Source organism: Myotis nattereri (assembly GCF_964212035.1).
Source record: "Myotis nattereri genome assembly, chromosome: X".
NCBI classification, from domain to species: domain Eukaryota; kingdom Metazoa; phylum Chordata; class Mammalia; order Chiroptera; family Vespertilionidae; genus Myotis; species Myotis nattereri.
This window is the reverse complement of record NC_138078.1, coordinates 144109620-144136722: the sequence shown is the minus strand read 5'-3', so window position 1 is coordinate 144136722 and position 27103 is coordinate 144109620. Positions and strand designations below refer to the sequence as shown.

The 27103-nt window shown below is 40.4% G+C and overlaps 1 protein-coding gene across 3 annotated transcripts; it reads left to right on the top strand.

Annotated features, from left to right (window-relative positions):
• Nucleotides 1-649: 649 nt before the first annotated feature.
• RRAGB (Ras related GTP binding B) lies at nucleotides 650-26384 on the top strand. 3 transcript variants are annotated; one of them, XM_081115099.1, is made up of 11 exons: nucleotides 650-1339; nucleotides 2222-2255; nucleotides 5952-6051; nucleotides 10331-10414; nucleotides 12322-12388; nucleotides 14696-14918; nucleotides 18264-18359; nucleotides 20754-20876; nucleotides 22807-22898; nucleotides 23954-24069; nucleotides 25869-26384. In XM_081115099.1, the coding sequence occupies exons 1-11, from the start codon at nucleotides 1248-1250 to the stop codon at nucleotides 25964-25966; spliced, it is 1125 nt and encodes a 374-aa protein (XP_080971225.1). In that variant the 5' UTR covers nucleotides 650-1247; the 3' UTR covers nucleotides 25967-26384. The 3 variants fall into 3 exon arrangements, with proteins under 3 accessions (XP_080971225.1, XP_080971227.1, XP_080971226.1); XM_081115101.1 differs by having other exon boundaries at nucleotides 683-898; XM_081115100.1 differs by lacking the exon at nucleotides 10331-10414 and having other exon boundaries at nucleotides 721-1339.
• The last annotated feature ends 719 nt before the right edge of the window (nucleotides 26385-27103 follow it).

Genomic DNA, 27103 nt, shown 5'->3' with positions numbered 1-27103 from the left:
CTTCCTATCCCCTGCCCCTTTGAACTCTTTTGGCCATTTTTTCCTGGTGGTCTCATAATCTAAACATACTAAGTATATACCTATCAGCAGTCCTTCATGATCAATTTTGGACTTCATCTATTGGTTTTTTACTATGGTATATGAGAATGTATTCCCCTTCCAGTTTTAAACAAGTGGGGAGATAGGTGTGTGTCCTTGGATCCCCGCTGAACCACTGGTCCCACCAATAACTTTCCTTAAGCGCTATGTGGTAGACACAGATGCAATCCGTTCAGATGCTATTCACTCATTTAATGACAAGCTCCGTTATAGGGACTGATAATAATAATAAAAAAAAGGAAGATAGAAATTTCAAAAACAGAAAGATAAAGACAATGCTGGGTCTTCCCCACCAAAAAATGTGAAGGGAGAAAGAGCAGTTAAAAAAAAAAAAAAAAAAAAAAGCTAGCTTTGAGGCACTGAAATCACAAGCGTCTCCTTTAACTCCTCGCGTTGGCGGGTGGGACCCGGATAGACCCCCAGGGGAGCGCCAGCCGCCGGGCGGGGCCCCACCGAGCCCGGGTCACGTGACGGCGCTAGGGGGCACTCTGCCTTTCTCCGCGCAGTCTCTATGGTATTCTCCTCAGCCCCCCGCGCCTTGGGTAGCGGCAGTCACGTGACGGGCTCTGGGTTTACGGCAGGTGCCCACGTGATGCTGGCCTGCAGTCGTGTGGCTGCAGTGAAGTACCTGGGCTCCTGAAGGGCGGGCGATTGGGTCGTAAACGTCGCACCCGCCGGCGGACTCGCAGGGTTGGGCGGGCTCGGGAGCCACGAGCCCGCTGAGGCGATCGTCGCTTAGTGCCTGCACGGGTCTGCTCTTTCTGCCACCTCTGCCTTCGTCATCCCCACCTCTTTGCGGGTGAAGTCACCTTTGGGTTTCGAGACCTTGGGGCGTGAGGCCCAAACTCGAGACCCCCACCCCCACCCCACCCCTCTTTTCCGCTCCCCCGCTCCTCCTCCATTTCTTCCTTTGCATCACCGCATCACTTAGCCTTGGAGCCGGCCAGCTCGGCTTGCGCCTGAGGCCAAGTTTGAGGTGGTAAAGGTAACTGGGGAAAGCAGCCCCCCAGTGGACAAAGGCGAAGGCAAGAACCGAGCAGGCCTAGGGGCTGCAGGCGTTGAGAATAGGCGGCTGAGGGGGCGGCCAAGGAGGGAATACATAAACAGTACTGCGGCTTTAGCAGGGACTGCAAAGGACTTGTTGCACGATGGAAGAATCTGACTCCGAGAAAAAGATGGAGAAAGAGAATCTGGGGCCGAGAGTGGATCCTCCCATAGGGGAGCAGGAAGGATCGCTTGGGTGGGTGAAGGGTATTATGCCAAACCTGGAAATGGGGGTGGGGGTGGGGGTGGGGAGCGGGGAGCTTCTAACTGAAGAGAGTGATGTGGATTAGGACACCCCACCCGCGATAACTTGCTTCTGTTTACCAGTAAGGTTGATTAGTATCATGCTTTTGGCGACTGGGTAAACTGTAGAGGGCTGGTTGGTAACTGGGCCGACAAAACCCTTGGGAGGGGAAGGGGCAGGCCTAATACCAGTCCTGGGAGGTATGTTCTAAATGAGGTGACGGTTCTGAATTGCTTTGAATGATCAATAAAGAAGATTTGGCATCATCATATTGAGGATAAGAAGACTAACAAGGAGGGTTGGTGTTGCCTGGGCAGAGATCATGGACTTGCGAGTGCTTTCTGTGCCAATTTGTATCTGCAATTGAATCTTGTATTTTATATCCTTTGTGCCTGCAATGAGTGAAATATGACTTGGAAGGACAGCCGAAGGGTTAAAGATGCTCCCACATTTTTAAAATCGGAGGCTGGCTTTAAAAAAATAGAGGACATTTAAATATGGCAATATTGTTTGCTTTGTTAAAGCACTTGTGTATGTTTGCTTTGCTTAAAAAAATTTAAGGTTGTGAAAAATGGAATCTTGCATTTTAATGGCTCATGTATATTCCTAAATAAATATAACTAGGAGCTATCGCCTGAGCATGTGATTAGGAGATAGGTTAGCATAAACCCAGTTGTATAATTGAGGAAAATGAGGGCCTCTACTCATCTGAGGTCCCACAGCTGTTGTGCTAAACATGCTCTTTTGCATCTCTGCATTGATTTGTATTTCTTTAATCCCAATTTCTAAGGCAATTGGATCATGGAAATTCTGTCTTATGGTTTATATCTGCAGGTGGGCGCTGCCAAATACAGCCTTGAAGAAAAAGGTAAGATGCATTAAGTACATCAAAAACATGAAGGTGAAGGTAAGAAGTTACTCTTCAGAAAATGTGGTGTAACCATTTTTCCTGGACTGTTGCAGGAACCTTCTAAATGTTCTCCCAGACTCTTGTCCCATTCTTTACTTCTTAATTTAATTTTTCTGAGACATATATCTATCTGGGTCATTCACACATTTAATTTCTTGTAACTTCTCAAAGCCCATAGAATAAAATCCAAGGGACTTCGTGGCATAGAATGCTCTTTAAAAACTGATTCCTGACTAAACCATCTACCACACCTATGCACCTTATCATAGCCATACAGAATTTGTTTTTCTCCAAATTTACAAATTAATTTGCATTTTCTGCAAGCCATACACAGACATACACAGGCCTCTGCCTGCACATTTATGTTGAACCCAACTCACATGTTACCATTATAGGGTCTTTTTAAAAATACATTCTTACTGATTTCAGAGAAGAAGGGAGAGAGAGAAATATCAATGATGAGAGAGAATCATTGACTGGCTGCCTCCTGCACGTCCCCCACTGAGGATCGAGCCCTCAACCTGGGCATGGGCCCTGACTGGGAATCAAACCGTGACCACCTGGTTCATAATTTGACACTCAACCACTGAGCCACATGTAAATGAGCAAATACATGTAGAGCACTTCGATCAGTACCTAACACAGTCTTTCATAAACAATTGAAGCAAGGTTTCTTAAATTAAAAAAAAGACCCTTTGAGACAGCATGGAGGGACCTGGAGAGTATCATGCTAAGTGAAATAAGTCAGAGAAAGACAAGTATCACATGATCTCACTCATATGTGGAATCTAAGTAACAAAATAAACTGATAAATGGAGTGGATCCAGAGACTCGGAAGCATGGGACAGAGTGCGGAATCTCAGAGGGAAGGGGGGATGGTGGGAAGTAATCAATCAAGGACCTTGTATGCGAATATGCATGGCCCATGGCCACAGACAATGGGGCGGTGAGGGCCTGGGGGGTTGGGGGTGAGAGTGGGCCTGAGGCAGTCAATGGGGGGAAAGGGGACATATGCAATGCTTTCAACAATAAAGAATTATTTTTTTAAAAAAGAAAGAAATTTATCATATTTAGGCTTAACTTCATCTAATAAATATTGTATAAAAAACTCCACTTTGCTAAGGGGATGTTCTTGATGAGCCTGTCTACAGTTATTAATAAGGCTATCTGAGCCGAAACCGGTTTGGCTCAGTGGATAGAGCGTCGGCCTGCGGACTGAAGGGTCCCAGGTTTGATTCCGGTCAAGGGCATGTACCTGGGTTGTGGGCACATCCCCAGTGGGGGATGTGCAGGAGGCAGCTGATCGATGTTTCTCTCTCATCGATGTTTCTGACTCTCTATCTCTCTCCCTTCCTCTCTGTGGAAAATCAATAAAATATATTTAAAAAAAAAATAAGGCTATCTGAAAATAGCAGAAATTTGTGCATGAATAAGAAAAAACGGTGTTTTTTTTAAATCATTTTAGACTGGCTCATGAGTAACATTTCCTTAGTGCGATAAAGTTATATAGCTAACTAGATTAAATTGAGCTTGAATGCAGTGTACTTTCATTAATACTCCCTATATTTGCAATTAGGAACTTTTATACATTATTTTAGGGTTGAAGATAGAACATGTACCCCTCCCTTCATTTGAAAAGCAAGGTGATTAGAACTGTGTTTCATAAATTTGAAGAATCTTAGAATTCCCCTCATCCAATTCCCTTCTAGTTCAAGAATCTATATCATCTCTGACAGGTGTTTTTCTGTCTTTGTTAAATGCTGACCTTGACAGGAAGGTTATTCACTGTCATGAGGCCAGCCTTTCCATTGGACAATTCTCATTGTTAATAACTTGCTTGTTTTATACCAAGCACGTCAAACTCACGGCCAGTAGGCGACATGCCGCGAGTTTGACGTGCTTGTTAATACCTTTGTTTTGATACCTTGTCCATTCATTTGAGGAACATATTTTGAGCATCTGTTATATGTTAGACACTGAAGATACCAAGGGGATTCTCTCTTCCATTCAGGAGCTCAGACCGAAAAATTGGGTAACTGCAATGCATTATGGTCTTTGCAGTGCTTTAGGTAGGAGTGTCATGGAAGGGCAGAGGTGCGAATTACCTAAGCCAGCCTAGGGTATTGGGGTCAGAGAAGCTTTTTGTTGTTGTTAATCCTCACCCAAGGATATTTTTTATTTTCAAAGACAGTGGAAGGGAAGGGAGTGAGGAAGGGGAGGGGGAGAGAGAAAAACATCCATTGATTGCACACACACACACACACACACACACACACCAGGGCTGGGGATTGAACCTTCAACCCAGGTATATGCCCTTGACTGGGAATCAAACCTGCGACCCTTCGGTGTACAGACTAATGCTCTAACCACCAAGCAATACCAGCCAGGGCCAGATAAGCTTTTTGAGGTGGTGGTCACTGAACCAAATTTTGAAGAATGGGTGGAGCTTAGCTGAAGAAAGAAAAGGGAATGGAAAGCTATTGGCAGAGAGTACAAGGTGAAACAAAGACATAGTGCACAGGTCCCTGGAGATCTGGGAGCAATGACAGGAACTACGAGCAGTTCAGTTCAGTATGGCTGGACAATAAAAGTTCCAGGCAAGGAGGATCAGAAGATGAGGGCAGAGGAATAAACAAGCCAGATTTGCGGGGGGGGGGGGGGTGTTTTAGGTAGTTTAAGGACTTGATCCTGTAGGCCAGCGGTTTTCAACCTGTGGGTCTCAACGCCTTTGGGGGTTGAATGACCCTTTGACAGGGGTTGCCTAAGACCATCGGAAAACATATATAATTACATATTTTTGTGATTAATCACTATGCTTTAATTATGTTCAATTTGTAACAGTAGCAAAATTACAGTTATGAAGTAGCAACGAAAATAATTTTATGGTTGGGGGTCACCACAACATGAGGAACTGTATTAAAGGGTCGCGGCATTGGGAAGGTTGAGAACCACTGCTGTAGGCCATGGGACATTGAAAAAGAAGAGACAGAGCAGAATCTTGGAGGTCAGTGGAAAGGATGAGATGGGTAGCAGAGATGGAAAAGTTGACCTTGAGCAGGAGGAAAAACTTTCGGTTATACTAAAGTCTCCTGTCCTATAGTTCAGTGCACAAAACATTAGATTATGCGAGATCAGGGTTCAGTTTCCTCTCAAGTTGCTATGTCGCTAACATAGTTTTTAAAAAATATATCTATTTTTAATGATTTCAGAGAGCACGGGAGAGGGAGAGAGAGATAGAAACATCAATGATGAGAGAATCATTGATTAGCTGCCTCCTGCACGCCCCACACTGGGGATTGAGCCCACAACCCAAGCATTTGCCCTGACCGAGATGCTCAACCACTGAACCATGCTGGCCGGGTATTAACACAGTTTTGAATACATGATAGTGTATACTAATAGCATAATAAACTCACTGCATTTCTGTTGCCAAGAGGATGTGTGACTCATGACAGCTACGCATCTGGGCCCTGGAATTCTGGGTATCTCTGCCTTTACAGATGGTTGAGGAATTAGTTGCCATTATCTGCACCAGGTTGTTGGTACTGTTACTTCCGGAAAACATGAAGTACAGGAGAGAGAGAGATCCCTGTAGACTTGATTTGCTTTAGATTGCTAACTTCTTTTCATTCTTTCCCCCCACTTTGTCCTTAGGTGCTATTGATGGGTAAAAGTGGGTCTGGTAAGACCAGCATGAGATCTATTATCTTTGCAAATTATATTGCCAGAGACACTCGTCGACTTGGTGCAACAAGTAAGATGTTTTATCTTATTGTAAAGTCAGGTGATCTTAACTATTAATGATCCGCATAACACACTTGGTTGCAGTAACTTGGCCATGCAGAGGTTGAAAGATTTGTTTTGCAGCATGTTTTCCCTGTTTGCATTTCTTCGCAGAGGTGTTTGGCCTAATTCTGGCTACTACTGCTTGCGCTCTTGGGTGGTTCTTTTCTAGGTTGCTTACCAAGTGGGATGCCCGCGTGCAACTTCTTTTTTACCCTGCTTTTTCTTAAACAAGCATAGGGATCTTTTTGTTTGTTCTTGTGTGTGTTGTTTTTTTTTTCTTTGGGGGCGGGCAGGTGTTCGTATTTTTAACTGTTATTATGTAAAAGGAAATTAATTGATAGGTATTAACAAGCATAACAATAAAATCGCCTAAGATTTTTTTTTAAGCAGCTGCTAGTTCTTAGTCTTTATTAAAAGGTAAATTGCTGGGGGCCGGGGGTTATGAGGGGGAGGTTAACCTGATCTGTGCTCTGCTGTTTCTCTTCCTGGATACACGTGAATGTTCTCACTGGAGTTCTGGCTTTGACTTGAGAAACGTTTCATTGCCCTTTATGGTTTGAATGTTAAATCTGGCTTCTTCGTGTAGGCTCACTGGGCTGCCAGTGGATCCACGCTCCTGAGAGACCCCTTTGTCTCCAGGCTGTAAAGCCATTTCATTTTGCAGCATCCAAGCATTTCTGGATCCTGTCGTGGTCCTTGGCCTCTAGGTGATGAAGCCATTGCCCTTATCTGGCTTTTAAAGATTTCCTGATGTGGGTTTCTAGCATCCTGAACACTTCAGAGACAAGTCTCCCACTACTTCATAAAGTATCTTACTGTGGTTTCGAGAAAACAAACATTTTAAAAACACCTTATGTTCCAGATGCTAGGATACAAAGGAGAAGGGAACCTCATTTCTGTGCTGGGCGTGTAGTATAGACTCTCAATTGGAGCAGCTCTAATGTTTAGAAAGCCATTTCTTAGTTACAGCTTCGAGTCTATTTCCCTTTATTTCTGTTGGCTGGTCCCCTTTCCGCTCTCTTGAGCCTCTACAAATATTTGTGTGTGATAAATGTCTCAATCAGTCCTAGCCATCTCTTACCTCCCAAGTCTTATCTTCCAGAGGTCAAACATCTCCACTTCCTCCATCTGTTCCTCACTTGACATCATTTTGAAGGATTTTTAAGGACTTGTTTGAACATATCTACATTTTTCTTAAAGTGCTAAGACTCGAATGTTGATGTGGCCTGATCAGGGCAGATAGAATTGTCACATCTCATGTTCTGGGCAGCACCGTTTGGCTCTCTTTTTGTGGAGTGACTTTCATTATGTTGAGTTATAGCAGAAACACCCAATTTCTTTTCACATATATTATCATCAAAACACGTATTCTCCTGATTCTTGTGCAGTTAATAATTTGAACCTAAGAATAAATGCTTACCTCTGTTATTCAGTTTCTTTCATTTTAGCCCATGCATGTTCCTGAACCCAGTGTTTGTTAACTGTGAAGTCCAGCACAAAAATCGCTATCTTACTGAGCCTCAGTTTCCTTATCAGTAGGAAAGAGGATAGAGCCTATCTTTAATTCTTTCATCAGATATGTTGCTTATTCTTCCTAGCCTTCGTACAGTTCGTACACTGGATAAACATCTCTAGTTTTTAGCTAAGTAGTCCATCAGAAATTTTGGTCAGGACAGGGTCCTTTGGCCTATCATGCCTCAAGAGAATTCCTTCTAGAAAGTACCTGTCCAGTTTCCTTACTGTCTTGATTTGCCAAATTTTAATTTATTCCTATTCTTCCAAGTTAAATATCTGGGCCTAATAATCACATGGTTTTAGTAGATTAGAGGAAGCTAATGTTTATTGTATGCTATTTTATTTACTTTAGTCCTTATATTAACTTCATTTTCATAGATGAAGAAAGTGTGACCCAGGAGTTCAGCTCACTCAACTCGAAAGCATGAGAGCTGGAATGTCAGTCTGTGCTCCTGCTCCATTCATTGTGCAACAGCCACAATTCTTGGAAGACTTCTTTCTCTTCGTGTTTTAAATTCTCTACATTTCATTGAAGCACCTTTTTTCTCATCCAATTAATATTTCTGTTTTTAGGGAATTAGAGTTTACATACTACCCTAAGTCTAGTGAACAGTCTTGTGATCCAAATTTCAGAACTATATTGGAGCTACTTAAAATAGTTTTAAAATCTAGCAGCATCATTGAAATGTTATAAACAGTATGTTGCAAATTATATGACTCCATATACATCAAAGCAGGCCGTTTATCCAACAAGTGCTTTTCCAGAGCTTCCTGTGTGCCTGGCGTTGTGAATGGGACAGAGCTCTTGCCCTTAAGGATATCTCAAGCGGGACCTTCATTGATAATACTTTGTTAGCAATTACTGTATTTCCTTAAAGGTCGTAAAAGTTATACTTTAAAATATTGTGTTGGCCTTCATGATTTAGTGTATTATTAACTAGTTCGTTCGTCATTGGGTTCTACTGCTTAACTTATAGACTAATTAAAAATTCATTGATTTTTACCTGCTATTCTTTTGTATGCAGCTTTTAAAATTTTCTTTAAAAGTAGTAAAAGAGTACGTCAAATATATTACATCACCTTTAATGTTTAGTGTTTCTTTCTAGATTGTCATTGATGAAAAAGTCCAGTTTGATTTTGTTAAACTTAGAGTCTACTTGTTTTGAAATTTGAAGTAAGGATACAGAATGGTGATAATAATGACTTTATTAGGGGGCTGTTAAAATGTGTTTGTGTTGGAAGAGTAAATTTGTCAATGAAAATATGATTATGAAGTATTTTATTCTAAAACACTGTTGACGGCTCTGAGATTTCCGATCTCAAAAATTCTGTTCCCTTGGCTTTTATTTAATGCCTTATTACCCTGGTTTTCTTCCTTTATCTTTAATCAGCCCTCCCTCTCTTTTAAAGAATATTTTTTTTCTTTCTGCCCCATAAATGTATGTGATTTCCCAAAGTACTGTTCTTGGTTCATTTCAGTTGCTTTTATAATAGCAGGATAGGAAGACTAGGAGAGCTATGAGACTAAAGAGGGAGGCAAAAAGTGGGTTTTAGATCATAAAGTGCCTTATAAGCCATGCCAGGTAGTTTGAACTGAGAGTAGAGGGCAGCCCCTAGAAAATTTTAAACAGAAAGTAACAGTCATATTTTATCATTTTTAATATTCAACTTTAATGACAAGAGTATAATATTTATGAAAAATTCAGACATCATAGAAGTGTAGAAAGTATATTCCTTTCCTCATTCTCAGGCCTTTTTTTCCTGAGTGTATACAATCATACATATATAGACTTATACAGAGATAATTTTTTTTCTTTTTAAAGAAAACTGGAATAAAAATCTGCATTTTTGAGAGACTATTATATCTGTAATATGGAGGATAGGTTAGGGGAGGCAAGGGTAGAAACAGGTTAACAAATCAGGAAAAAATTTTAGTAGACCAAGTAAAAGATGATGGAGGCTTAACTTGGGTTAGGGTGGTGGTCATAGATAGGATGAGAAGTAAATGGATTTGGGATGTATTTAACAGGTAGAGTCAATAAGACTTGCTGATTGATAGGTTTGGGGAGAATGGTGGGGAAAAGAGTAGACTCATGGATGAAACTAAGGTTTTTGCTTAGGCAACTGGTTACATTCCATAAGATGGAGAAGACTGTAGAAGGGATAGATTTTATAGGAAGAATGGGGAGATGATGAATTATAGTTGTAAACGTTGAGTTTGGGATACTTGTGGTTTATTCAAGTGAAGATGTCCAATATATGATTCAGAAAGGGAGGAGAGAAATATGTATTAGCGATATCAGTATCCAAATGGAAAATAAAATAATATGAATAGATTAGCATGCTTGAGAGGAGAATACATAGAACAGTAGGTGACCAAAGATGGAATCCCAAAGAACTCTAACATTTAAGGGACAGAAAGAAGAATAGGAGACCATGAAGGAGGGTCTGCCAAAGAGGTTGTAGATGTGACATCAGAGGCTGAGAGAAGAGAATTTTTTGAGAAGAGAGCAGTCAACAGTGTCATACTATAGAAGGTAAGACAAGGACTAAAAAGTCCACTGGATTTGGCAGTTAGGCCATTGGTCAATGAGAACAATATCTGTGATATGGGGAATAGAAACCAGATTTCTATTCCATGTGCTCCGTATCTAAACAGTCACTGAATCCTGTCACTTCTTTTGTTATTGTCTTTCCCTTTCTCAGTAGCACTTCTTTCCATTTTTTTTTAGTACTAGACCGTTTACATAGTCTTCAAATTAATAGCAGTTTGAGCACCTACTCTCTCGTAGACTCTGTTGGAAATACAAGGACATGTAAGATATGATTCCTTTTCCAAGGAGGGGGAAGTAAAGGGGAGAAGGGAGGTAGTTTGAGCACCTACTATGTGCCAGGCACTTGATGTATGATAGCTCCTTTAATCCTCCCAGTAAGCCTGTGAGGTCAGTAGTCTGCCTCCCAGCTTTTTTAATAGAAGATGAAACTTAAACGTAGAGGTTAAGTGACTTGCCCAAGGTCACACAGAGAGGTAGAACTAAGAACTGTTTGGCTCCAGTGTCCATTTAAGAAAATAGTGCTCTGCTGCTTACGATCCAGTTTCTGAGAATCTGAAATTGCACAAAAGTTAGCAGGCAGTTTAAGCAACAGCTTCGAGCTAGTCATAGAAGAAATACCCCTGTGTGATTGATTGACTATCACATAAATTGTAAAGGTGATAGTTGCTACACTTTGAAAAATTTCCAAGATAAGAATTTTTATTTTTTCCTCCTTGTGACCTTTAGTGCCTGGCAGAGAGTAGGTGCTTAGTAAATGTTTGAATGAATTCAGAGGGAGTGATGACGGTAAGTGGGGGTGGCCAGGTAGGGCTTTTAGAGGAGTGGGGGTTTTAGTCGGGTCTTAGAAGATGAATCTAACTCTTAAAGAAAGGTGGGGAGGACTTTTTAGGCAGACGGACAGACTAGGCAAAGTATAGAGGGAGTGGGAGGGAAGTGTAAGGCAGAGGTCGCAAACAGGCAGCCTGTGTGCTGGAAAAGGCCTGTAGATGTGTTTTGTTTGGCCTGTACAATGTTTTTTAAGAATTGGAATTAGTTATCAACACATAAGTGTTTCCATAAAAATCTGGATTTCCCACTACGATCGAAAAATTGAAAACTCTGTTAATCCTAAACCCATGTTCCTGCATGGCAAATGAGCTACAGCCGAGTAACTGCCACTCACGCCATCGACCCCTTGGGTAAATGTTTACTCTTCAGAAATGATTAACTTTGCTCTTGTATGTTTACTGGCCTGGCCCCTATTAGCAAGTTTGCGACCCCTGATGTAAGGTACATTGGGGGTTGGGGAGGTAGTGGGGTTTGGGAGGACTATGAATAAACCAGATTGGACTGGAGCAAAAGGCATTATTAATGTGCCTCATTGGGGAATATAAAGGGAGTTTGGAAGCCACATTCTGAAGGACCTTGAATGCCCCCCTATAGACATAGAGGAGCCTTTGTAAATTTTTTGAATGGGGAGTGACATGTTCAAAGTAGTGCTAAGAAGATGAACCTGGCAGTAGCCTAAAGGGTAAAATAAAGGGGGTAAGGCTTCCTGGTGGAAGGTAATTATGGAGCTATTGTGGTTGTGTAGGCTTGAGAAGGGAAGGGCCTTCCTTAATGTTAGTGGCAGGTTATAAAGCAAGGAGTGGGAATTGAGAGAGATTACAAGGGATAGTAATGAATGAATGTGGACAGAGGAGTAAAAAATGACCACCCCCAATGTGGAATTGGTCGGGTCAGTAATGAAAATAAGGAAATCAATAGAAGGAGTGAATATGGTTATGTTGTATGTTTTTGGGGTGTCTGCTTTTTTGTTTGTTTTAAAAATTTTTTTGTGAAGGGCTTTAGTAGGGATAAATGAGTCAGGGAAGCGCTATTAAATGGTATATGTCTCTGTCTTACATGTTGAGATTTTAACATTAGTATTTTAATTGGCAGTTGTTTCTGCTTTAAGCACTAAACTACTAAAAAGTAAAACGACTCACATGAGAGCCAGTTCTGTAGCGCAGGGTAATCGGGGTGCCACCTTGCCACTAAACCACGCTATTAAGCTAAAAATCACCTTCTTGTGGCTTTGAGCATTTCACTCCACTTTGGTCCTTCTAAATCCTGGGCTTAGTGCTTTGCTTAGTTTGAATTTCGCCTCGCATGCTGCAATGACTAGATTTGTCATATTTACCTTCCAGTTGATGTAGAACATTCCCATGTTCGATTTCTGGGAAACCTGGTGTTGAACCTGTGGGACTGTGGTGGGTAAGTACCATCTGATTACTTGTGAGGCCAGTGGCAGTAATCAGCATGGAGAATACTAGAGTAACTATCATTCATAATAGACACATTGGTTGGCGGTGGTGGTATAGTGATGAGCATAGCTGCCTTCCATAAGAGATACATTGGATAAAAATTTATTTAGAATTGGCATTTGATTAAATCAAGATCCCTGACTTGAAAAGATTTTTTTTTATTGATTTCAGAGAGGAAGGCTGAAGGGGGATAGAGAGAGAGAAACATCAATGATGCGAGTCATCACTGAGCTACACAGGCCGGGCTATGTATTAATTATCTCCAGGCAGTCTAAGCACTATACATAAGACCTAAGCACATATCTTTCCACTGTGGAAGGAGTAGGAGACAGTGTTTTCTCTCATGGCCAAGGCAGTTCTCAAATAGCCCATCACAAATGAACATTCACTATGCTTGTATGCCGGTATTGCTCCCTACCCTATGGCCATTTGATCTTCAGCTGATGTTTAGTGTACTGGTGAGGAGTTTAGGCTCTGGAGTTATATTAGCATTTGTATCTCAGCCCTGTTAGCTGTTATCTTGCATTGATCACTTAAACTCTCTGAACCACAGATTCTTCATCCATACAATAGAGATAATGATTGTGCCAACTCATAGGGTTGTTTTGATGATTAAGTAAGATAATATGTTAAAAAACACGTAGCCAAATGCTTCACGAAATAAACAGTCATTGTTAGCTCAGCATTTCCCAGTTCCTAGCATAGAACCAAACATGGAATAGGTGCTCAATGAGTATCTGTTAAAAACAACAAAATAGCCAAATATTCCATAAGAAAATGACTCCACTGTTGCTAGCAGATGGATTACTTAGCACCCTAGCAGATTTCTCCATACAAATCCTTCCTCATTACCATTGCTTCCAATTCTGTAATCTGTGCCACATCAGTCCAGGTCTCTTTTAGGCAATAAGATGTTATTGTCATTTTTACACATAAGGCAACTAAAGTCCAGTGATATTATGCATCTCCTAAGGTCACACAGCCATTTATATTTATTTATTCATTATATATATATATATATACACACACACACAGAGTTAATCCTCACCTGAGGATATTTTTCCACTAATTTTTAGAGAGAGTAGAAGGGAACAGGGAAAGACAGAAACATCGGTGTGAGAGAGACACATCGATTGGTTGCCTCCCACACGGGCCCCGACCAGGTCCAGGGATTGATCCTGCAACTGAGGTACATGCCCTTGACCGGAATAGAACCCGGGACCCTTCAGTGGTCTGACGCTCTTATCCATTGAGCCAAACCAGTTAGGGCTAAACATATTTTTATTAATTTCAGAGAGGAAAGGAGAGGGAGAGAGAGAAGCATTGACTGGCTGCCTCCTACACCCCCACCCCCACTGGGGATTGAGCCTGCCATGAGGCACGTGCCCTGACTGGTGGTAATTGAACCATGACATCCTGGTTCATGGGTTAATGCTCAACCACTGAGCCACACTGGCTGGGCTACACAGCCATTTAATAGCAAAGTACAGGACTGGAAGCTAAGTTCATTAGTTTTTTCCCCATAACAAAATTCTGTTTTTTGCTAGGCATCTGGTAATTGAGAATTGCTTGGGAAACAGCACACAGCCTAAGAAGCAGAGAGCAACATTCTGCTAAAAAGTGTTCTTAGAGTCATTTTCATATAGTTCAGAGTATTGACTATTCTTCAGTAAATATTCACTGGGCATCTATTCAATGGCAGGCTCTATGCTAAAAGCTGGGAAACAGTGGCGAACAGTAACAGACATGTTCCTTACTTTGGAACTTTCTGTTTAGGGAAGTGAATGGCATTAATTAAAAACTCATGCAGATGTGTAATATCATACTTGTAAATGTTAAAAAGAAGAACAGTGTATTGGTAAAAGGGCCTATGGTGATTGGATTTGCCCGTCAGGGAGGTCAGGGATTTTTTTTTTTTTTGTAAAGAAGTACGGATTGAACTGAAATCTAAAGGGACAAGTTAGGAGTTAAATGAGAAGTAGAGGTAGTGCCAGGTGAGACAATGAACAGCGTGTGTCAAGGCCCCTCGGGGAATAGACCATGGGCCTCGAGAACCAAGGACAGGTCAAAGTATGTTTGGAGCACAAGGAGAGGGCCTTAGGGTAGTGCAAGGCTTAAGTAAGAAGTTGAAACCAGAGCGGTTTGCTATTACTGGTATTTGCCCTGTCATTCGAAGCTTTTAGATTATCTTTCACATAAGATAGATCATAAGTAGAAGGGACTAAACTGAGGACTTGCTTATTTTTTTTCCTACTAGACAGGACACCTTCATGGAAAACTACTTCACTAGCCAACGAGACAACATCTTCCGAAATGTGGAGGTTCTGATTTATGTCTTTGATGTGGAGAGCCGAGAACTGGAAAAGGACATGCACTATTACCAGTCATGCCTGGAGGCCATTCTGCAGAACTCTCCAGATGCCAAAATCTTTTGCTTGGTGCACAAGATGGATCTGGTACAGGAGGATCAGCGGGATCTGGTAAGAAACAGAAAGGGTGCTACAGGACATGGTGGACATGCTTTGCAAACTTCTTTTGTGGAAGTATAGGGACATTTGTGCCATCCTTTTTTTTTCAGGGCGGAAATCTCTACCTAAGCTTTCAAAATAAAGTTTTGTCATTTGTGTGTGTATGCACACACACACACACACACACACACACACAATCCTCACCCAAGGACATTTTTCCATTGATTTTTTTAGAGAGAGTGGAAGAGAGGAAAAAACAGAGAACTATCGATGTGAGAAAAACACACAGATTGGTTGCCTCCTGCACGCGCCCTGACCAGGGCGAGGGCTGGGGAGGAGCCTGCAACCGAGTTACATGCCCTTGCCCAGAATCAAACCTGGGCAGGCCAATGCTCTATCCACTGAGCAAAACCGGCTAGGGCAGTGGTCGGCAAACTGCGGCTCGGCAAACCGCGGCTCATGAGCCACATGCGGCTCTTTGGCCCCTTGAGCATGGCTCTTCCACAAAAAACCGGCTCTTCCACAAAATACCGACTTCTGCGCATGGGCCACGAAGTTTCCATCACACTACGTGCGCGCCCGCACGTGGTATTTTGTGGAAGAGCCACACACAAGGTGCCAAAGAGCCGCATGTGGCTCATGAGCCGCAGTTTGCTGACCACGGGGCTAGGGCATTTGTTTTTTTTTAAACACTCATAAACAGATTGTCCCTGGTAAGGGAATAGTATTCATTTAATAAATAACTTTCAGATGTAGGTAAGGAACCTGACCATGTAATATCACTAAACAGCCTTTTTATATTTTTTCTTTTTTCTATCCCTTTTTAAAATTAAATTTATTGGGGTGACACTGGTTAATATGGTCATATAGGTTTCAGGTGTGGGTTTCTATGTTATAGGATCTGTATATTGCCCTGTGTGCCCACCACCCAAAGTCAAACCTTCTCCAGTCACCAGATATTAGGACCTTTTTCACGCTCCACCCCCTTCTCTCTGGCAACCAACACACTGCTGTTTGTATTTAGGAGTTACGGTTTTATATCCCACATATAAGTGAAATTATATGGTTCTTAGCTTTTTCCTGAGAAAAAAGAAGGAAGCTTGAGGTATAATACTACCTCACTTCAAATTATACTACAGAGCTACGATAATCAAAACAGCATGGTATTGCCCAGCCGGCATGGATCAGTGGTTGAGTGTCTACCTATGAACCAGGAGGTCACGGTTTGATGCCTGGGTTGCGGGCTCAAGCCCCAGTTGGGGGGGGGGCATGTAGGAGGCAGCTGATCAATGATTCTCTCTCATCAGTGACGTTTCTATCTCTCTCTCCCTCTCTCTTCCTCTCTGAAATAAAATTTTTAAAAAATCAAACAAAATTCCCCAGCATGGTATTGGAGGAGAAACAGACACAGATCAATGGAATAGAATAGAGAGCCCAGCTATAAAACCACATGTATATGGACAGATAATTTGAGACAAAGGAGCCAGAAACACACAGTGGAGCAAAGATAGTCTCTTCAATAAATGGTGCTGGGAAAACTGGGAAGCCACACGCAAAAGAATGAAGCTGCATTACAGTTTATATATTTATAAAATCTGTATGCTGCCCCTGTTTACTGTCCTCAGAGCAGACAGTTACTGTCAAGGCTATAAGACTCACCAGGGGTGAAATGAAAGATTACAACTGTCATTAGGTTGACTTAGGAAACTGATAAGCATCTGTTCAAGTGCCAGTCACACTTGTTAGGCACAATGCTAAGTCCCTTAATTGCACTGATATGGTATATTTCTCTTTTCTAGTGTGGGGATTATTAGTACACATAAATTTAAACCAGAAGCCACACAGTAGAAAGGGAAAACTCCCAGCTAGCTATGAGACGCCCCCCCCCCCCAAGATTGGCACATCACAAATATAATCTAGCTTTAGTTTGTCCAATCCTATATAATAAAAGGCTAATATGCAAAATGTCCCCTTGACCGGGAGTTGGACCAGGGGTCGGAGCTGGCCAGTCATCTGCCTGTGACCCTTTCTTCCCTCCCCCGTGCCCCCTGGCCGGGGCGGGCTGACCTGACCCACCCGTGCACGAATTCATGCACCGGGCCTCTAGTATAAAATAAGAGGATTGGATTTTAGAGTCTAAGCTGAAAGAAAAGATCTGTTTCCAAGGATGAACCTGAGGAAAGTTTTAGAATATGTCATTGGTACAGAATACAGTCCCTCCTTGGGTTGGAGCCTAGGGGTCTAAGGATACCTTTTATTTAACTAAATGATTTTTTTTATAATAGCTGTGGTCAGGAATACTTTTTTTCCTATAACTAGTTATATGATTGCCTCCAGTGTTCCAGTTTTGGGGTATGTTTTGGTGTTTCTAGGTTAACTTACAGGCTTTCAAAAACCATTAGACAGAGTTCCGTATTTGATTTTGAGAACTACTTTGAGTATCTAATCTTTTTATTCCCTTCTCTCCAGGCCCTTGACTGGGACCCAACCAGGGACCCTTCAGTCTGCCGGCTGACACTATCCGCTGAGCCAAACCAGCTAGGGCAACTTACTGTTTTCTGAATGCTTATATAGATATCTCCAAAGATACACTGTTGTTGTTTGTGGGATTTGAAACTTAATTAAGAAAGTTATATTCTGTTTCATTAAAGATTCAGTCAGACTTGGAAATTTTGAAGCAAAAATGGCTAGGGTGCCTCCCTAAGTATCAATTTCAAGTAAGATGGATGTTTCTATGTATTAGTGAGGGAACCTTAAAGAAACAGAACCAATAATAAGTGTGTGTTTTTGTGTTTGTGTTTGTGTTTGTGTGTAGATAGATAGATATAATAGAGGGAAGGGGTAGAGGTTGATTGATGGATTTTAAGGAATTAACTCATACAATTGTAGAGACTGGCAAGTCTGCAGTCTTCAGGGCAGGCCTAGGTTAAAGTGTAGATGTTGTTGCTTGAGTCAGAAGGTAGCCTAGAGGCAGGATTCCCTCTTAAGGCCTTCAACTGATTGCATCAAGCCCACCCACATCATGGAGGGGAATCTGCTTTAAGTCTACTGATTTAATTATTAATCTCATCATACCTTCACAGCAACATCTAAACTGATCTTTGACCAAAGGTCTGGGTACCATGGCCTAGCCAAATGAATACATAAAATTAACCAGGTAGGGTCACAGGTAGGGTCACTTTTAGACCTGACCAGAAAACATTTCTGCCAGGATGTCTCTGAAGTACTGTACACATTGAAAAATCCCTCTGAGGAAATGCTTTCTGTTTAAATATGCGGAAATAATTATATCTCAGCTTTTGCAAAGAAAGAGGAGAGCTGTATATCCTGATCAGTGTGTTGGACTTTCTCATTCAGATTTTTAAAGAGCGAGAAGAAGATCTGCGGCGTTTGTCTCGCCCACTGGAATGTTCTTGCTTCCGAACATCTATCTGGGATGAAACTCTCTATAAGGTGTGTATGTTTCTCCGAGTTCCCTCATGTTAGAGCATAAAAAAAAAAGCAAGAAGGGTATTATCGCAAAGATTTTAAACTCTTTCATAGCCATCTAAACATGTTGAACTGAAAAAGAAATTATAATAAATTGTTTGAAACATCAAAATTAACCTTAAGAGCTTTTGGGTTTGATCTTAGATTGGGTCGACATGCCTACCAACCACACTAAATTAGCTACCCAGTTTGGTCATGATTAATTTGATACTGATATTCATGACAGCTAAGGTTTCATCGGCTGTCATCCATTTTGACTTGCTGTGGTCTCAGTGCTGATGGGAGCTATGCCTACTATTCGGGTACTTCTACAGGATATGTGCTAGTCTGCCTAAGTTTGGATGGCAGGAGAAGAGCAATATTTAAGGGAAAGATTGGCAAAGGGAGACTTAGCATGAGACATGTCTGTCTGCCTAGAATTTGGTAGCGTCCATTTTCATGCCAAATGAAGACTAGCATTCTTTTTTCTTAAATGTGTTTTTATTGATGTCAGAGAGGAAGGGAGAGGGAGAGAGAGAGAAACATCAATGATAAGAGAGAATCAGGGATCAGCTGCCTCCTGCACGCCCCACGCTGGGGATCGAGCCCGCAACCAGGGCATGTGCCCTGACGGGGAAGCGAACCCAGACCTCCTAGTTCATAGGTTGACGTTCAACCACTGAGCCACGCCAGCTGGGCGAGACTAGCATTCTTTCAACCAGAAAGATCGTTCCCGCTGCTGGAATGGATACCATACCGCTTGCGGTAGTTGTAGAGGTTACAACAATAGCCGTGTTATGGGTAAAGCTGAAATTACCTTATTGGCACATAGGTTCCTTAACCCTGCTTCCTCCCTTTCTCCTACTGATCCAGCGATTTGAAAGACTGGCTCCTTGACGCCCTCCTGTGGTCAGACCTTTCCTTCAGACTGCTTCTGGTGTCTGTTGACAAGTTTGACATCCTTCTCTGTCCCTGGTAGCTACAGCCTCAGTATCAACTGCATCCGACAAGTATCTACAACCAGAAGCACAGAAACCTGATTTCCCAAGGAGAAAAAAAACCCAGTGGACTTTAAATATAGCCATTGCTTTATTTTTTTAACTAATTCATTTTCCCCCCAATATTATGTTGACCCAGCCTCGCTCTATTAACAGATCATTTTTGAGATACCTGTCTAGGAAATACTGTTCTAGATTAATTTGGGCCGAATTTCTCTCAAAGCCTTATTCCCATAGAACAGGTAACCGTGAATAAGGATGGACATGACGCACTGATAAGAACCAGCTGCGGTGTGAAGGATGGCAATACATAACACGACCAAAGACAATTGGCTAATCACAACACTGCTGTGAGTGACAATGTCTCTGCTGTGGTTAGCTTTGGTGTCTTCTCCAAGGTAAATTCAGCAGTGACATTAACACCGACCTGGGAACTTGGAACCTGAAACCCCATGCCTAAGTAATAAAACTAATTGGAGCAGAGACATGGCACTACTATCGCTTGCATAAATGTCGCATAGAGCTAACTTACATTTTTCTATTCCGTTTTATTCTGCAAGCACTCATCACATACCCGCTTGATGCTGTAGGATGCACAAATGACTAAGACCGGGTTCCTGCCCTCTAGTGGAGGAGAAGAACATTACACGCCTTGCCAGACAAATTAGAGCAAGATTCAAGGACATATTCTAATGGAGGTTCAAATAAAACAGCCATAAGAGAATAGAGGGAGGTGTGGTTAATTTCAACTCCTTTCATTAGTCATACGCCTCTAGATGAAGTCAGTTTTAGGCAAACACGCAGTGTACCATTTTAAATTCAGTAATTTATACAGCTGAATATATAAGCCTTTTGGAATAATAATGCCACTAATTTCTCTTATAATTTCTCTTGTATGGTATCCCATTGAGGGGAGGGGCCATTTGTCTTTGTGGCTCTGATATTTTTTTAAAAACTGATACTTAGGTGTATGTTAACTATAGCATCATTAGGTTCTGATTTTTTAGTATAGTCTGCATCGTTGGATTTAAATATTTCCTGAATGACAGGAGTAGAAGCTTTATAGCACAATAAGAGATCAGAATTTTCAACTTTTGCTAAGATAACATGATGGAATTAAGTGATTTTTTATTATCAATAAAAGTTTCTGCAGCATTTTACAAAAGTGTTTGAAAATTTAAAAAAACTCCAACTGAAGGGTAAATATCAAATGTTAGCTTTGCTTTCTCATTTTATTTGTTTTATGTCACTGGTTATCAGTATTTGGGACTCAATTATCACCGTGTTTTGCTGTCCGTGTGTCGTAGTGTGCTTACTCATTTGCAGAGGCCTGGGACTGGCTGCCTGTTAGTAATATTCCACCACATTTCTGTTCTGTTAGGCTTGGTCCAGCATTGTTTATCAACTGATTCCCAATGTTCAGCAGCTAGAAATGAACCTGAGGAATTTTGCTGAAATTATTGAGGCCGATGAAGTGCTTCTATTTGAGAGAGCTACTTTTCTGGTGAGAACTTTCTGCTCTGAAAATATTACTTCACACTTACCTTCTTTTATTCAAAAGCAGAGAACACCATGTTGCTGCTTTCTGGAAGAACCTTCTTCTCTCTTGTGTTTAAGTTAACATGCACAACCTTATTTACTAGTATATAGTAGTATTGTCAGTAAGCGACCTGAAAGAAATCCTTTGGTTTGTTACTCTTCAGTAGTTAGAAAAAACTTAGATTTTTGTAGAAATAATCTAAAGTGGTGGTCACTAACCTTTCGGACCTCACGGACCACCAGTGGTCCGTGGACCACTGGTTGGCAACTGCTGCTCCAAAGGTTTCCTTAAACCAATGGTTGCCAACCTTTCGGACCTCTTGGACCACCAGTGGTCCATGGGCCACCAGTTGGCAACCGCTGATATGCAGAGTTTAGATCTGCAAATCACTGCTCGTTTGTATTGAAGTATCCCTGTTTCCTATTGAATTTTATTATGAAACTAGAGGCCCAATGCATGAAGTTCGTGCAAGGGGCTCGGCCCTCGCAGCCCCGGCTTCATCGGGCATCTGGTCTAATGAGCATATTACGTTTTTTTTATTATAGGTGAGGGTTATTTCCCTTTTGGGGAATCTCGCATCCCACCCTTTCCAACAAAAGACTGAGTTGAGAACTTTTAACATGGAAGAGATGTAATGGTCAACTCGGTGACATAGCTAAGAGTCACATGGAGAGGCAGAAGGGAAAAGAGGCATCTTGGTATTTTAATTTTTGTTATAAGTTCAACTTACCAACTATATTAGAGCCTACTGTGTGTATGGCCCTGAGAGGCAATACAAAAACCAATATATTTATACATAAAATTTTTATTTTACTTTTTTGAAATTATTTTTTTATTGATTTCAGAGAGGATGGGAGAGAGAAACAAACATCAATGATAAGAGAGAATCACTGATTGGCTGCCTCCTGCACGCCCCACGTTGGGGATCAAGCCCACAACCTGGGCATGTGTCCTGACCAGGAATCGAACCATGACCTCCTGGTTCATAGGTCGACACTCAACCACTGAGCCACGCCAGCTGGGCATATAAGTAAAATTTTTAAATAACAGTAGCAGAAAGGAATTTGAGATATCACAAAGCACTGCATAAGTAATTGCTGATCAGCTCAGTAAATGTAACTCTTAAGAGCAGTTTATAGTAAATAATTTGTTTCTGAGTGTTACCAATGCTTGGTGATTTTAGACACATTTCTTAATCTCTGAGCTTGGTTCCCCTTCCCTAAAATGGAGATAATAGTATCTATCTCATAGGTTCTTGCAAGTGACTCAGTTTTGCTTCCTACTGAAAATTTTTACATCTGTATGTTCAGCCTATAGAAAATGCTCGTCTAGGTTTTATTAAAATCTGTAAGTGTGAGGGAAAGTATTCTCAGCTGGCGTGGATGTCCATCCTGAGTAGGTTAATTTATAAATAGTCAATTCTCAGAGGTTATAATCATTTAGTTAACATTTTAAAATATAATACCAAAAGCCACTTAGTTACAGGCTTTATTAAAATTAAATATATTAAGTGTACCTCAAGAACAGCTAAGAATTTTTATATATTTTTCTTTTTTGATTTGTATTTTTTTAATCAAAGACCATTCTGAGAAATATTGAAATAAGTTGAACATTTAATGATTAAAATAAGTGATAAAGACCAACAAATCAAAATAGATAATACTTAGGTGAGCTAATAAAATTATAACCAAACTGTATGGTGTTGGTTCATCCATTGGGATGTTGAAATTCTGCGTAATGTTGGCAGCATATGGGCTGAGGAAAAGAAACAGTAAGCCAGGTGCCAAAGTTTGCCCTGAAAATCAGGAGACTGACAGATGCTGGCCTAGAGGAGTAACAGTGGGTGATATGACTACATTGCATGGATTTAAAGGGCATTACTCTTTTTTCATAGGTGATTTCTCACTATCAGTGTAAAGAGCAGCGTGATGCCCACAGATTTGAAAAAATCAGCAACATTATTAAGCAGTTTAAGCTGAGCTGCAGGTAAGAGGTCTTGTGGGATCTATTTACCTCTGGAAAAAAATAATGTTATTTTGTGAGGTTCAAATAACTATAGTGGACTATGCTTCTATATCTAGAATAGTTCTTCAATTGAAAAGAAAGCTAAACTCTAAGGGAACCTATAGGTAACTGAGGTGAATGAAATTCATTGTCGTTTCATGTAAACTCAAGTGATACAGAAGAAGCATATGAAAAATATCTAAGCAGAGTACCCTTTTGAGATGTTTGCGGAGAAATAAAAAATGTCCAAGAGAGTTTTGAAAAAGAAGAAAGTAGGATAATTTACCCCACCACATGCCAAGATTTTCTATGAAACTACAGTAATTAAAATAGGGAGGTACTGATTCAGGAATGGTACAAAATAGAGTCTGGAAATGTCTAATCGTGTTGCCTCAGCTTGGATTAAATACAATTTGAGTCTTAGCGTTGTGAATATAGGTTGATGCAATGGCTGAACATCATAATTTATTAAATATTTAAGAATCAAAATTCTTACCCTGGTAAAACTTTGATACCCAGACAGTAGAATAGGTATGAGTTTATTCCTTTTATGCCTCAGCATAAAAGGCACTTTGGGACTTTTTGGCATGTTTAACACTAATGTTTTTAAGGAGAAATACAGAATGAAATGCAAATATAATTACCTTGTTTGTTTTCAAAGAGATGAGATCATTTCTTGAATTTCAATGTAATTAAAATTCAAAAGTTAATCTTAGTGATAGAGGAATTTCAACTTTAAAATCTTCTTAAATAAAAGAGAAATCTTTTATAACATGATTTTTAACAGGGATCTAAGTCTAAGCCCACTTTAATTTCACAGTCAATATCAAGTCCTAACTCTATTTCTAAGTCACTTTCCAAACTACGATCAATTGAGCATTAGAGTTTCTTTGGAAAACAAAGTGGAGCTAGTGATTAACTGTCTTAATGAAGTGGTCAGTTGAGGTATAATGCTATGAAAATGTTTTCCTAAAACATAAAAATTCTTATATTGCTATTATTTTATGTTCTTTGCTCTCTTCTCTTCTCTCCTATAGCAAGCTGGCTGCTTCTTTCCAGAGCATGGAAGTTAGGAACTCTAACTTCGCTGCTTTCATTGATATCTTTACATCCAACACTTATGTGATGGTTGTGATGTCTGATCCATCCATTCGTAAGTTGAAACTTAGCTAACATTGATTCAAAGCCACATATTCTTTAAACTCATTGCCCTAGAGGTAGGACTTTATTAGATACTGAAAAACTATTTTGTAGTGAGTGAGGATGGTTTCACAACAGTGTAAATATACTTAAGGCCACTGACCTGTGTACATTTAGAAATAGATAAAATGGTAAATTTTTAAAAGACTTTTTATGGATTTTTTTAGAGAGAGAGGAGGGGAGAGAGAAACATTGATGTGAGAGAAACATTAATCGGCTGCCTCCTTCACACACCCTACCTGGGGATCAAGCCCAGAACCTGGGCATGTGCCCTAACTGGGAATCAAATTGGCAACCTTTTGGTGCAGGGTTGATGTCTAACTAACTGAACCATATGGCCAGCGCTAAATTTCTTGTTATGTATGTTTTATCACAAAAAAAACTATCTTAGTACTAATAATAAATATTTTTTCTGTTTAATAAATGTATATTTTGAAGCTTAAAAATAATTTAGGCTCTAGGGCAGTGATGGCGAACCTTTTGAGCTCGGCATGTCAGCATTTTGAAAAACCCTAACTTAACTCTGGTGCTGTGTCACATATAGAAATTTTTTGATATTTGCAACCATAGTAAAACAAAGACTTATATTTTTGATATTTATTTTATATATTTAAATGCCATTTAACAAAGAAAAATCAACCAAAAATGAGTTCGTGTGTCACCTCTGACACGTTTGTCATAGGTTTGCCATCACTGCGCTAGGGTATTATGTTTTGTTCTTGGGAACTTCAAAAATCAAATGACTAAATCAGGATTTTCAAGAAAGGAGAACCCAAATGTATGCTATATAGTATAGATTTTTAAAAAACATATATTTTTATTGTTTCAGAGGGGAAGGGAGAGGGAGAGAGAGTTAATGATGAGAGAATCATTGATCAGCTGCCTCCTGCTCACTCCCTACCGGGAACCGAGCCCGCAACCCAGGCCTGTGCCCTGACCAGGAATCAATCTGTGACCTGGTTCATAGGTTGACACTCAACCACTGAGCCACACTGGCCGGGCTAGATTTTTAAGATTAGTCAGTCTCAGCTCTGAACTATTAAACATTGACCGTTTTATATGTCATTGTATATTTCTAAGTAGCATATTCCCATATTTGTGTTATGGGCATAAAGGGAGATATTTGGTGCTTCTATACCATAATAGCCAGATTCATCTCAACCATTAAAATAAAGGTTCTAGCAGTATTTTCAGGATGTTCCCAGAAGTTCATGTTATCTCTGATCCACTGTTTTTTTTCTACCTTAGTTTAATATTAAAATGTAACATAAGCCTGGCTGGTGTGGCTCAGTGGTTGAGCTCAACCTATGAACCAGGAGGTCAGGGTTTGATTCCTGGTCAGGGCTCATGCCCGGGTTATGGGCTCAATCTCCAGTGAGGGGCAGCTGATCGATAATTCTCTTTCATCATTGATGTTTCTATTTCTCTAGCCCTCTCCCTTCCTCTCTCTGATATCAATAAAAACATATTTAAAATATATAATACAATATAGGATAGTAGGTTTTATAGTATTAGCCCCCAAATAAAAAATTTTGATAATTTATGTTGGAAAGTTTGTGTTTATAATATAAACACATATACTTTTTCAGAAAAACTAAACTGTGCTTAACTTGGGGCCTCATTATCTTATATGTTGTCTATTTCCTACTATGTTGAGGGATTTGGCTCTCTTTTGTTTGTTTATTTGTTTTTAATAGACATTCCTTTGCCTGTACTTATTTTGTTGTGTATCTTCCCTACCCCTACCCTCAGCTTCTGCAGCTACTCTGATCAACATCCGCAATGCCAGGAAACACTTTGAAAAGCTGGAAAGAGTGGAGGGACCAAAGCAGTGTCTTCTCATGCGCTAAGCATTGCCAAATGTTGTTTCAGAAAAGAAATCGAAATACTGTTTCTTAATCTTACTGTTGTATTAGTATATGTAGACTCTGAAATGTGATGCTTACCACTTCTGTATTTCTTCCCTACTGCCCAGTCTTTAATGTTTAACCTTGAATGCTATTTACTTAAATAGCTAGTGAGAAATTAGAAGATGAGCTGTCCATGAAGCTGATCTGACATAAAAGTAGGTAATATGTGAGTGTTCTGATAATAAGGTTTTAATAGTGTGTTCTGATAGTCATGTTCCAGTAGTTGTGTGTGCCAAAGCCTCTTCTAACATTGTCTTGTATTCCCTATAAGATAGTAACCTAGAAGTTTGGAGTATTACTGTTTCTCAGCATGCATTAAAATAATCCTTAACTCCAATTACAAATAAACTTGCTGTTAGGGATTTCAGTGTCTGTTTTTCTTTCTTGTTTATTTAAGTTTTTCGTAAGGAAGAGCAAGTTAATTTCACAGTCTAGGGAAAGGGAACCTATTTCTTACTGAGAAATAGTACAAAATAAAGTTGGGTGCAAAGGATGGAGCCTAATTATAGCCTTAAATCTAGGCAGAAGAGTTTAGATGTAATGTGTTAGGAAATAGGAAACCATTGTAGGTTTTTAAGGAGGGGAATTACATGAAAGGAATTTTGGAAGAAAATTAACCTAGACTATATGGCTGACCGATGGCAGTTGGGGAAGCTCTGATAGTAATCTAGGCCTGAAGTGTGTTGAAAGCCTGTTCCATGATGTAACTGGAGAAGGAATGAATAAAAAGTTGAGGAGAAATAATAGGATTTGTGAAATGTAACTTCTTTCTTTGAGGTCCAGAAATGGTGAATTTTATATATTCTGTTATACCTAATGGGATATGCCTTCATTATGCTAGTCAAGTAGCATTATTATTGACTTCATTTCCTAAAGAAAACATGAAGCATTGTGAACTGGGAGAAATGGAGCTTGACAACACATACTGGAATTACTCAAAGCCCTAACTTTTACAGTTTCCATAGATACGCTAACAACACAAATGCATTTAGGAAGTCTACAGCACAGTAGACTCATCTCATTTCTCGTCTCTATGTTCTGAAGATACTTCTTCCAGACCGCCAGAACACCTTTTCT

Coding starts and splice junctions, on each gene's coding strand:
- RRAGB (XM_081115099.1), top strand. CDS start 1,248: ATGGAAGAATCTGACTCCGAGAAAAAGATGGAGAAAGAGAATCTGGGG. Junction 6,052..10,330: donor TCGTCGACTTGGTGCAACAA/GTAAGATGTTTT, acceptor ATTTTTTTTTAG/TACTAGACCGTTTACATAGT. Junction 22,899..23,953: donor CAGTTTAAGCTGAGCTGCAG/GTAAGAGGTCTT, acceptor TCTCTCCTATAG/CAAGCTGGCTGCTTCTTTCC.